Source organism: Rhodnius prolixus, unplaced genomic scaffold (genome assembly GCF_049639745.1).
Source record: "Rhodnius prolixus isolate KJV_2025 unplaced genomic scaffold, Rpr scaffold_6, whole genome shotgun sequence".
Lineage (NCBI taxonomy): Eukaryota > Metazoa > Arthropoda > Insecta > Hemiptera > Reduviidae > Rhodnius > Rhodnius prolixus.
In genome coordinates this window covers 35,950,422-35,963,478 of record NW_027411634.1, presented here as the reverse complement: position 1 = coordinate 35,963,478, position 13,057 = coordinate 35,950,422, and the positions used below count along the sequence as shown (strand labels likewise).

The 13,057-nt window shown below is 32.9% G+C and overlaps 1 protein-coding gene across 9 annotated transcripts in view; it reads right to left on the bottom strand.

Moving 5' to 3' along the window:
* LOC141460039 (extracellular serine/threonine protein CG31145) overlaps positions 1-13,057 on the bottom strand; it is a 284,669-nt gene continuing 271,612 nt past the window's right edge. For all 9 annotated transcript variants that reach the window (XM_074139651.1, XM_074139656.1, XM_074139655.1 and 6 more), the window contains one exon: positions 1-4,927. In XM_074139651.1, the coding sequence (XP_073995752.1) occupies positions 4,675-4,927 (253 nt within the window). In that variant the 3' untranslated portion in view covers positions 1-4,674. The remainder of the gene's footprint in view (positions 4,928-13,057) is intronic.

Sequence of the window (13,057 nt, the reverse complement as noted above, 5' to 3'; positions counted from 1 at the left end):
TAATAATTTTTATAAAAAAAATTTATTTATAATATTGTTTACATTCTCCCGATTTTTTTTTTTAATAATATTTTTTCCTCTTCACAAATGAAAAAAAAATAAAAACGAAACAAAAATGTGTCTATTCGAATGACTAGAAGAGTGTACAATTTCGGACCCCACACACCAAATCAAAATATTGTATTTTTTGTGAATATTATTATTTCAGACCAACTTTTTTTATTGATGTATATTAAATTAAATCTAAATAATTTATTTTTTTATAAATAAATTTATATATAACCCCAAAATAACTAATGTACATTTATTTTTCCTCTTAAATATTATTTAAAATATAATATATATTATATTAAAAAATGTAAATTAAAAACATTTCAAATAAATTTCTCTTTTTAATAATAATTTTACTGGCACTTAGTCTCTTATTGTAACACACGATTTAATTTATTAATTATCCTTTTTTGTTTTTATTTTTAATAAAATTGGGAAACATTAAAATGAAATTAAAATTATAAAAATACAATTAGAAGCATTGAGTATCCCAAAAGATTAATTACTTAATAGTAAAAAGGCAAGCAAATATCTACTTGAAAATTTGGATTTGGAAAGGTTCTATTAACTGTAGTGTAAAGTTGCTTTACAGTCGATCTCTCTGGAATGTTTTTTAATTGGAATTAATTTAATTAAAAACATAGGAAAAATTAAAAAAATAAATCAAATTTTGAAAGCCATTATCATCGTGAATCGATCTTTTGAATCACAATTTCAAAATTATCAGGCATCTACTCATATTAATTTCGAAATTCAGTCGAGGAAGATTTTCAGAATATTCTATATTTCATCTAAAAAAAAATGTTTCGCAACTACTCTATCAACCAATCCCTTTTTAAAAAACACAGCTTTGGGCCATTATTATTGTTTTTATATGATCTTTCGATTCGAATTACCTTTCGCAACGGTACTTTTATATAATATAAAAAGTATACATTAGTGAATGTCTGATGATTTTGATATTGTAATTGAAGACACCTTCAATCGGCCCCGTTTAGGATACCCACATCACACTGCTCAGAACTTGTTACCAGATTTTTGATCGGCCATGACCTGCCTGCCTCTTGATGTTTCTAATTATTTCCAAAACCTGTCTCGGTACTTGAGAGACCATTCCAAAGAGAGATGAGGTTTACATTTAAAAGAAAAACCGTTCCCTTTCTTAAGGAGTACAAGCGCTTATGCCGCTGAGGAAGGTTTTGAACCTATACAAATACTCATAGAAATAACTTTTTGAGATACCCAAGTGTACGTAACTCAAAACATAAATATAGAGAAACCAACAAAAATTTCTTTTAAAAATCAACTTTTTGGTAAGAAAATTTTTAAAACTCAAAGTGGAGGATGGTTTGCCAAAAAAGTAAATAAAAAATATACATAAACATGGAAGATTGCAATAACACTGAAATAAACTTTGTTACTTTCTTTTTACAAAAATTTACCCATCAGATTAAACAAAAAAAAAATTCTTTAGTTTCAGTCACTTTTTGTAGATATGTTTAGTTTTTGTTTTTAAATTGTATTACTACTTTATTTTTTTATTACATATAATACAAAATGATAGTCCAAGTATACATTAATAACAATTTTGTTTTATTTTAATTATGAAAACAATAAGCAACTTTTTTTTTTATATAAAAAGCTTTGTAAGTAAGGAAGGGATTAGCTATTTGGTTAGCGTATTGGATTCCCACGCTTAGATCCCGGATTTGAATCCAATTGCTGGCCCTCAGATATCCTCTTCCTAGAAGCTTCTTACAGATCACTATCCAATGATGGACAGTGTTGTCTGTACCAATATAAAAAAGCTTTGCGTTTAAGAAAACCTTTTTTTGTTTCATCTTGAAACACAGCAACGGCGATTTTATTATATAAATATAAAGTGGATTTTTTTTTTTGTTTTGTTAAAAAAAATCAACGTTCAGTAATTTATATATCAAAATGAAATAACTAGAAAATAAAATAATTCTTTCCTCTAAACATTTATTAATTATTCAGTCGATTATATTATTGAAACAAAAAATTTAATAATTCCATTTAAAATATATTTCTTTTTTTTTGTATAGGAGTTTCAGTTAAGTGAACATATTTTTTACTCACTATCCTTGGTATTGGGTATTTCAACAGTTTCCAAAATCTATAGTATTGGGTTCTGTGTAAAATCTATTGGCTTGATTTACATTGGTTCCCCCAACTATGACCCCTTAAGATCGTAGCCCTGAAGTAATAAGTGACAAATTTATGAAGATAATTAAAATATAGATGTTTTAGATTAAATAGACAAGTATTTTTTGTAAATTATTTTATGGAAACAGCGAACGCTCTTAGATAGGTGAAGAGAAGAGCTGAAAAAAGTAAGTAATAGAACTGAAAACGGAGAGCAAAAGGAACACGGGTAAGATCATTAGCAGCTATACTAAAATTCTCGAAAATCTTACTGAAACCCCTATATGGTACAATAATGATACATTAAAAATTATGAAATTATAACCACTCTTCTTATTAATAAAGTTTGAGCTAAACCTATCTCTCTCTCTCTTAAAAAAAAAAAAAAAAAAAGAATTAACTAATTTTAAACATATTTTCTTTCCATAATATATTTATACATGTTTCGTCTTTTTAAAATATTTTAATTAATTTATTAATTATTAATAGAAACCGCGATCACAGTACCCGATCATTTATATAATTATAAAAATATATATATCATTATATTATATATTTTTTTGTTTTGTTTTTGCCTTTCTTTTTCACACTCACATATATATACATATATAATGTGGCAGTAAATAGAGGCAGGTATTTATTTATAAGAAAGGTGGGATTGGTAACTACAGCAAATATAAATTTTTTTGTCTTTATATTATACAAATTTCAACGTTATATTTGCTAAAATGTTGTATTTTTTCAATGATCCAAATGAAAAAAAGATAAAAATAAGACTTTGGCATAATAAAACGCGCGATTACACTTACACACAATCACTAACATTCACAGAATATAGTAATTGTTAAAAATATAAAACTTTTGTTATACTTACATATACAATATACGGGACAAAATATGAGGACAATACAATTTGAATAATAATTTAACCATATGAATTATGCATTTTTTTTTTTTTCTTTTTAGATGAACCACAAGGCAAGAGATGAAGCAAGAATTGATCTTGTAAATTGCATTTGTATAATTTTGTTTTGTTTAATTTTGAAATATGTTAACTAAAACCAATTTCAATTAAAATAGCAATCCAGTTAAAACAAGTAAGGACAAATAGTGGAAAAGAATCGGAACCTCCAGCTAGTTAAGGAGCCTGATTTTATAGCGAAAACTTGTTGACTGAAAATAGAACGTTAATCTTCACGGTTCTCAAAAATTATTAATTGGCAAGCCAGGAGGCGTAAGAACACGAAGGCGACCTTGATTTAGATGGTTGGATGTCGCAGAGTAAGAACTCCATAGTCAAATTATTCTAAAAAATCTAATTTTTTATTCACTCAGTCTGAATGTAGGTTTGAAAAATAGTTTTTTATACTTGTCGAAACGTTTTTTTGGTAAGGATGTTCTTTGCACAGTGATTCGGTTGCGATAAGACAGAGTACTCAGTATGAAGGGAACTATGTTAGTATGGAAGACTGCAACGAGGTGCAAGATGCAGGCAACCCGTTGTTCCTAATTATTTGGAAATAAGTTAGATTTTTCATTAGTATCTCTTCTATATTTATTTAATACAATCAGGGTCTCTTACAAAGGTTTAATCTCTTATTTATTCTTTTTGTTAATTCTAAACCGATATACTCTTTGATATATAGATATATGCAATAGAGTGCTCGAGAAGGAACAAATTAGAAAAATTGAGATTAGGAAGAGCTTGGGATAAAAGCGAGTAAGTCAAGGGCAAATCCTTAACGGCTTTTCAAGAATGATATTCTACAAGGTTTAGGAAGAGCAAGGTCAGATTCGAGGAAGCCATTTCTTGTCGAGTGGATGTGGATATGATCAGGAAGAAGTTTCATTAGAATGTTACATTTCTTAAATACACCAAAAGCTTACTTTCGAGTCTACCAACAGAGGGTGATCGTCTTCAATGCCAATCAAATTAAAAATTGACCAGGAAAACAGTACCAAGGTCGGTGATATAATAAAAATCAATGGCTATAAGACGGTAATTTACAGCCCAGAAGGATTTAAGAGATTAAACCAGCCCACCATCCTCTAAAGAACCAAATCCCTCACTATCTTAAACTCTTCCTACCACAGCAAATGCTTTTTTACACGTCTTCAATCGAATAACACATTCTTACATCTTTCTTACCTAATTAGTCCAGATCCTGCAAAGAAAATTCCAAAAGTTGCAGGATCCTTTCTCGTTGGTTTTGAATTTACTTTTAATAGGAACTAAAATGCAAATGGATTCAAGCATCAAGTGGTTCATCAGAATCTGTTACAGGAGTTTTTATGATGCTTTAAGATGCCACGATGATGTTGCCATGTTGGAGTGGCAGGAAGCAAAACTTAGAATCATATCTTACCTGCTGCCCATCCTTCTCGCCCTACGGTCCTTTAATGGCCGGAGACAATTATTTGTATGCTCCTCATCTTCAACTGTCCATATATTGTCGGCTAGGAAAGATTTTTAGTCTTCGGCGAACCAGTATCCGGTTCTACTGCAATTTTTCTAGGCAGATAATTGTCAGCATCTTTCACTGAAGAAGAAGATCCACCTTTTGCTAAACAGTCCCGTACAGCTTGCAGTACAATACCAACACGACGGTCCAATGCAGTAAAATGTGGCTCCCATAAGACAGGCGCTACTGGATCCATGGCCATCGATTCACGCAACGCTTCTGATAACCTTTTATCGCCTGTGTGATACCTAAGAACAAACAAGCGGAAAATTATACGTACTGAGATGGTCATTTTCGTACTGAAAATGAGATTTTGTGTGCCGTTAACTAAAAAATCCACTACAGCTTCAGGTAAACCAAAGTAACTTAGGGAGAATAAATTTAAGAAATCGAAATTTGGGGTATAGTTAAGGAGGTAGCCAGCCATCGAGAAAAGAGCACTAGATTGATAACAGCTGGTAATGAAAGTCACTTAGCGGAAAGATCATTTAGAAAGGAAGGAAGCGAAGGCTGCAGGAAAAAATAAAATAAAAAAGAAAATCAATTAAAAGAAATGTCTCTCTGGCATTTTTTTTTTTACTAATTATTTATTTTTTTGCTCATTGGATGAAAGCATCTCTGTATGAGATCTTTTTATTTAAACACCTTATTCATATTCAATAGCACGTGGGTGCGAGCACCGTGACAGTATAACTTTTCTACATAAATGTGGCAAACGCACCAGTGCGGAAGTGTGCGGCAGGGAGAAGATCCTGTGGGAGCGGGACATATTGAAGGTGTGACCCCTCCTGACCCTAATTAGTGCCCTCCAACTGTGCGCGGCCAGGCTCTTGTTACTTCCAGTCGCTCTAATTGGATACATTAATAATACAGATACACAGGGCTGTCCTGTACGCGCGGGTGTGCATGTAGCATCGCTACTGGATAGTAGTACATTACCTCTGTCTGATCATTAGTCTTACAATAAACAATAATCAAACTATAAATAGAAAAACAGAACTATTTGTGATTTCTTTAAAGTAATTCAATTTACATTTTTTGTCATATTTAATTGAGTATCATTGATTATTTCGCGATATTAATTTCATCCTAATCTGTCCGCTCAACATGGTGATTCCTTACTGTTCTAAAATAATACTTTTGCAAGATGGAAAGTCCTCGCCATGCAAACAGAATATCTACGAAATTTGTTTAAGCTACAACCATACAGTAACGTACCATAAGTAAAAATGGGGCTACTTTGATCCATCACCAAAAATATATTTTTTAAAAATGATATACCACATCTAAAATACAAAACAAATTAGAAATTTAGTCCTTAATAGTTAGGACGGAAAGCGTATGATTATTTGGTATTTGTAAGCTGTTGGGTTTTGTTTTATTAGTAATAATATGTATTTATACAAAATGTATAAATAAACTCGAGGAGGCGATTTTAAATATATCCAATGCGCAGTTAAATTTCAGAGACCTTAGCTGGCTCTTTAAAATTCGAGCCGAGCTACTCAGGTTGAATACTGTCCCTTGGTTAGAGCGGCAAAGTTATGATGGTATGTGCTCTCTGTGCTCCTTAGGGATACAAGAGGATCTCTATCATTTTCTAGCTATATGTCCTTATGTATAAGGATCATGGGAAGTTCTAGTCTTTCTGGCCATTATATTGTTAAATTGCTGTCCACCTCGGATTATCTTCCACTGATTACTTTTGCCAAGAGAGCCTGGAATGTAAGATATAAAATTATAAATGAAGAATCTATAATTTAAATATCTCTTATAAGATATTTTAAGTAATAAAGAATTAAATATGTAACATACTAATAAAGTTAGAATCATAGATTGGATTTCAGAGAAAGTGGTTTGGCTGTACACACCGGACTTCATTTGTTTCTTTCCCAATTAAGCCTTCTTAATCTTTGTAAGTTATTACTTGTTAGTTCCTTGCTACAAAATGATGTTGCTAATATTGTTGACTACGAATGGTACTTGTTCTACATATATAAACTATATATATAGTTTATAATTATAAGTTTATAATTTGTCAGCAAGAACTGTGAATAATTTGTATTTCAGAAAGTGAACATTCAAAGTCAGATTTCTTAATTATACAAAAAAATGCTGTTATGAAAAGAGATACCTAGGGAGTTCTGGTAAAACCACACACACCACACATGAAAAGCGAAACAACAGAGCTCCTGTATTGCAGGAGGAGAGCGACAAGAAGAGACGAAACATCACTTCAACCCCTTCTTCTTCCAAACTCTAAACCATTTCTGGCAGCCAGTGGGGGTGGGTTGGTTGGTGGACGCTTGCTGCGGTGTCGAAGGCACCAGTCTAGTGGAGTGTAGTATTACATCAATGTTTCAGCAAGCCTAATGGTCGACTGGGACTTGTGAGCTGGTCGCTTTTGAGTCGGCCCAGCAAACCTGTACCGTATGAATATTGCAGCCAGCTGGAGGCGGCAAGGTCCCACCCCCACGGCCTCCTTTGCCTTCCTATTTGTTCAGAACTGTGGTGCCAGTGAGGATGGTTTACTACTAATTGGCGGGCCCTGTGGACCTCCCGGGAGGGGGGTCCTTTACACACAACATGCGCCAACCTACAACTCTGTCCGTCTAGCGGCCGTTCCTCTACCCGCAGTTCCAAGCCTCTTTGGTCATATTTCTAAAACACAGTGAACACAATTCAACAGCACAAGAGTACCAGGTAGATGATGGATCCATAGTACAAAAGAGGCCATGTTTACATACTTTTATCTGTGAATGGAAAAGGCCACACAGAGATTAGGCTCTTCATGAATCTATGATGAGCAGTCAGGTCCAGCCGGCGCGCTCATATCCCTACCATCCACCCACAACAACGCTAGCTAACCGTCGCCCGACTAAGCCTTCAACAAGCCTCATCCCTACCATCTCATTTTATACGTACTCTCTTTTCATCTTAACACAAGGATTATAACCTTATCTTAGGTTTGCCATCAACATTTTCACCAACCAAATTTTATAAGAAATGTATGTATAATTCCTTCATAATTTAACAAACAACAGCCTTTTGTTTCTAGTGTTTATACACCAGATAAATGTATACAATTAAGTCTTTCACAAAGACAAAAATATATTGAACTTATCTGACAAACTTGCGGTAGATAAAATAAAAATCTATTTTTTTAAACCTTATAAAAATTTATCGGCTTTCAACTCGAGCATAATGATGTGCCGTGAAGTACTTTCAAAGCGGAGTTTTTAATGTGACGATCATTGCGAAAAGATAATGATTTATGTTAGGAAAGCTGGCTCAACTTTACCGATGCGTCCACATTAGCAGAACAAACCAGACATTTCCACCAGAAAAATGTTACAAAAAAACGGTACATCTAAGTAAATCAATAAGTATCATCAAGTTAAGAGAAAAAAGCAAACTTGAAATTACAATAAATTTTGTAAAATCACAACTCTGTTTAATTTTCCTCATAACACTACGAATTCTGGCCAATTTCTCCTTTATAGAACTTGATGCGAATGAGTGAGCATTGCAGAAAATTTCACTTATAAGTACACTCACTTAAGAGGGATGCTTGAAGTGGCCTGGAAACCCCACTCCCCATAGAATATTAATTTTTTCCGGGAAAACGTATCATATAAAAGTAATAATACGACTCCATGTTCACAAGTGTACTTCTTATAGTTAAAACAAAAAATTGTTGAAATTGCAATGAAAATTGCTTCAGTTAAGTCGTATTACCGATTAAAGAATTTCTCCCTAAAGCATATATTAAATGTGGCACAGTATAAATGATTTTTTTTTTTTTTAATCATAAAAAACTTCGTTTTTATACCTGATACTGCTTTACTTTGTAGAACAGCAAAATCATGAATTTGTAAATAAAGTTTTGGACTAAGCAAATTACAAAATTCCAATGCAATTTTAATGGGATAGGAAAGCTGTTGATATCGTACCTAATGTTTTATCCAGACATATTCCTGGACAATAACATTAAGAAAGATTTTATTCAACCTAAATATTACAGTCTATGATCTCCTGTGCATGAAGAATGTCGCTGAATACCCTAAAACTGACCCAACCTCTTTAGCTAAACCTCTTTACTGCTAACATCACTGTAATAAGTGCATTATAAGATTTGTAGCGTATTAAGTATTTACAACAGCCAACAGAGCATAAGATCTTTATCTAAAATTAAACCTGTATTAGCTATTAAATAATAATACACATATTTCCCAACATATTTACATTTCCATGTTGTACTTTGGTATTATGTGAGCATTAACGATTTCAAGTTTTGGTATTGTTTCTGTTAGCCTGGGATATTTACAGGAAACAGGATCAGTAAAGATGTAGCCACGCCCTATCCTTTCTGTGGGATATCTTGGAAAAGATTTTTAATGTTTAACAGCAGCTTTTTAAACCCAACGGGCTTGTATCTTAGTAAGTTTAGCCAGTCTTTCAGGAAAAGCAAATTACTTTATTGTATTAGGAGGGTAACTATTTTTAGAACTGCCACTTTATCAAGCTCTCTCTCTCATTCTGAAGTATTGAATTACAGAATGGAACTGGCTCTGACTTCTTGATAGGTAATGGTACATACCGTCTGCGAGCCTAGTCATTCAACACGCAGAAGTAATGGATTAGACCGACCGCCTGTTCCGGGACGATTTCCTTCAAGTTCTCTAGGGTAACTGAACCATTTAGGCATGGCAAATGCAACGCTGAATTCTGTGGGTTAGCTATCTTACTCACCAACCCTTTCATATAACCCGAAATAAAATCTTTTGATCTAATTCATGGTTTTCTGTCGCTATATTTAGATATCAGACAAAAAACTATTTAAACATAGCGAAGCTAAAAACCATTTAAATAAATCTTCAATCTAAACTAAAATTACATTCTTAAGCATATTACTGGAAAACTATTCCTTTCTGTTTCATATTTTCAGGAGATGTTGCCAACATTTATTCAACTGAACAGCAAATGAAATACCATTTTAGCAGATAATTTGTCGATTATATGATTAAATTGACATGTTGTATGCAATAAGAAAATAGCGGTGAAATCAAATTACGATGACCTAAACAAATACGTGGAACTAGAATGCGACATATTGTAAAAAAAAATAAATAACTAATGTGAAATAGGAAAGTTTTTTATTAGATGGCCAAGATATATCCAAGCTATGTTATGTAGCTTTATATCTTTTATCTGAAGCATCTACAAATAGGCCACATAAAAGGAAAAAGTTGTACAACAACAGAAATAAAAAATACTAACCACCTGGACACCCTCCACAAATATAAAGGGGAATAGTTTGACCAAGAAGAAGAGAAGCAGTACTGAAAGAAGGCTTATCTCTACAAACACCTAACGATCATTGCGACGACCAACAAAGAAGGTAACGAAAAGGTGAGCTAGGAGGAAAAAGAAAGAAAGAAAAAAGAAACTAGATAGAGATTGCGTACTCTGGAGCTCAAGGGGGGGGGCCTTGGGGGCGAGGAGCGAGAGAGAGAGAGGAAATAAGAACTGTCAATTTTATTTGTTGTACGGCGGCGCAGATCGGAAGCGAGGTCCACGCACTATGGGCACGGGCACAAATAGCAGACACACACTGACTGCTTGATACTAAGTCCTAACAGGGCTTTTACCTTCTTCGCCCAGATGCTTCTGGCCAAAGTGAGGCTATAAAAGGGGAGCTAAACTGTTTCTAACCCTGGTATATCAACTGATAAGCTGCAACTATTACAATGCGCCATTACTTGCTTTATTGTCCCGCCAAACCAATTTCAAACTATTAAAATATTTTATTTCTAACTTGACCAGAGTAATATCCTGCGTTTATCATTGAACTACTTTACTGGTATAGAACATATTTGTTATACATGTTCTAATTCTGAAAGTCATAAAATCAAACAGAAAGGCTACATGTATAAACAGCGCATGTTAAACATGAATAATTTTCTAAGCCTACATAACTACTTCTTGACATAATTATTAAATAGTTTTTATAAATGCAACCAGGGGGTGCTCAACAGAGCATTGGAATCGATATAAACTTTAGGTCTCCACTAAGTTTCGAAATTTGGTAAGACAGTGATTCATACCTCGTTAAGCAGTAACCCGAAAGACAATTCTGTTTCGTTAAAGTACCAAGGAAACTTAAACATAACTATTTTTTTTTTCGGCCGAACATGTTTTTAGTTACTAACTCTAGTAAGAGTTTATAAACTGGTTTGTGGTAGTTGAGATGAAACTGCAGGAGAAAGGCAAATAATTTCCCCACCCAACGTAGAAGGTGGATAATCGCCCTCTTAAAGTAATTATCTGCCATATCTACATCGCATATTACGTTAAAATATTACCCTCACATAAAGAGATGCCCCTGGCCCAAATATTCATCCCCTTTAATGTAGGTCAACATCTTACATTATTGGAATAAATTCTTAACAGGGTTAATGTGGCATTAAGTAGGACGGCAGTCCATATTGTGCTCCCTGTTTACACACATAACTTCAGCATAAACATTTCTCCATCAAGGAATTACTTAACCTCTGTTGTTATAATTATTAAATGATTTTATACATGCAATCAGGGGTACTCAGCAGAGCAGCGGAATCGATATCGATAGTTTCATATCGAGATAAATTGAAATGTGAGTTAACATGAACAAGAATATGGTTCCTAGAAGCAAATTTAGCAAAAACAAATTTTCATCGTCAGCATATTCATTCTGAGATTTAATTCATGAAAACCACAAAATTTATTATAAACACTTAGATAACATTCTCGCTTGATGAACTCTCTGTAATGAGGACAAGCAAAAACGCCATATTTCAAAATTCCATGAACCCCTCTGAGGACCCGGATTTTTACCCTGATGAGATAAATCGATTATTTTCTATTTTAAAGGATAGGCTTCTCTCTGAAAAATGAACACTCCAAAATAATGTACAGCTTTATAAATTGTATAATTATAGTGGCTAAAGTTCCAAAAATCTAAGTTTTAAGAAAAATGTATGATTTAGTTTCTTGATTATAAAAATAAGAAAAAGTTGTGCGGATTTTAGAAAGATAGAAGCGAATTAATATTTCTAAAAGGTGACTGAATCAAAACATTAATTATAATCAAGAAATATATCAGATATAATAACACAGATTATCTCTGACCCGTATCTACTATCTTCCTACAAAAAAACAAATAAAATAAAAAAATCTTTTTAGTAAATTAGGCGTTTGAAATCATTCACATTTTATTAATCAACTCGAATATACATTTAGGGGTAAGGTAAGGTAAGGAAAAAAGCAAATCAAACTCACCACGCACCCTAGAAAGATCGGCTATCTTAAGCCTTCACACATTCTAGTTGCCCAAAAAGAGAGGACTCCAATGTTGTTTACACAATCAATCTGAAGGTTTTCTGCTTCTGCGGGAGGGGAAAACAGCCAGAAACAAACAACACAACAATAACAAACTTAATGAAACAAATACATTCATCGGAGTAATTGCATAAAGCAATTCAAGTGATAAAAACTGATTGACAGCACAAATTTCAGTTGATTTATCCGAAATCAATAATCAAAGAAAACAAATGTAATGTAAACTCTCTCTCATCGCTGGCAACATTTAGGGTTGTTAAAGTTGTTTTATAATTTCATCAAACTTCCGATTATTTTTTATTAAAAGGTTCTTTACTAAAATTACCTACATCAGCATCTAATGTAACACTAAAACATATTGTCTAGGAAATATGAAGGGGAAAAAAACTAATTGGTAGAAACCAAAATTAGAAATAGTGTAACTTCTTTGAAGCACCTCAAAAAAATAATTTTTTTTTTATGAAAACGTTTCAAACATCCGTAGTACATCTTTTTGGGCCATTATTTGAGAAATTGCATGCATATAAATTCGCAAAAAACAAAACGAAAAATACTCAAGCAAGTTTCAACTCAGAAACAGAAAAGACTACAAAAAATAGCAGGGATAAAACCAAAATTACCAATCTTCTTCATATAACTCGGAGCATGATCTAAATTATCTGAAAGGAACTGAAAATGGTGATTCAAACTAGGTGAATTTATGCAGAATATTGTCGAGGAGTAATACATAAGATAATTAAATTGAGTGAGCGTGATACGAGCTGTTTAGGCTAAGATATTATCAAGAGTGCCAAGAAATGCCAACCACTTCTGCTTACATTACTTTTCTAGAATAAGCTGCGAAGCTGTTAATTGCATCATCTAAACCAAGGGATTATTTTGTATCTTTGGAGATATAGCCCTAATCTCTAAGGCGCAAAAAGTTACCTAAAGAAAAGGGGTGTAGAACTCTAATTAAAACCTAGACCTACTAAAAACTGCTTATTGAAATAACCTAA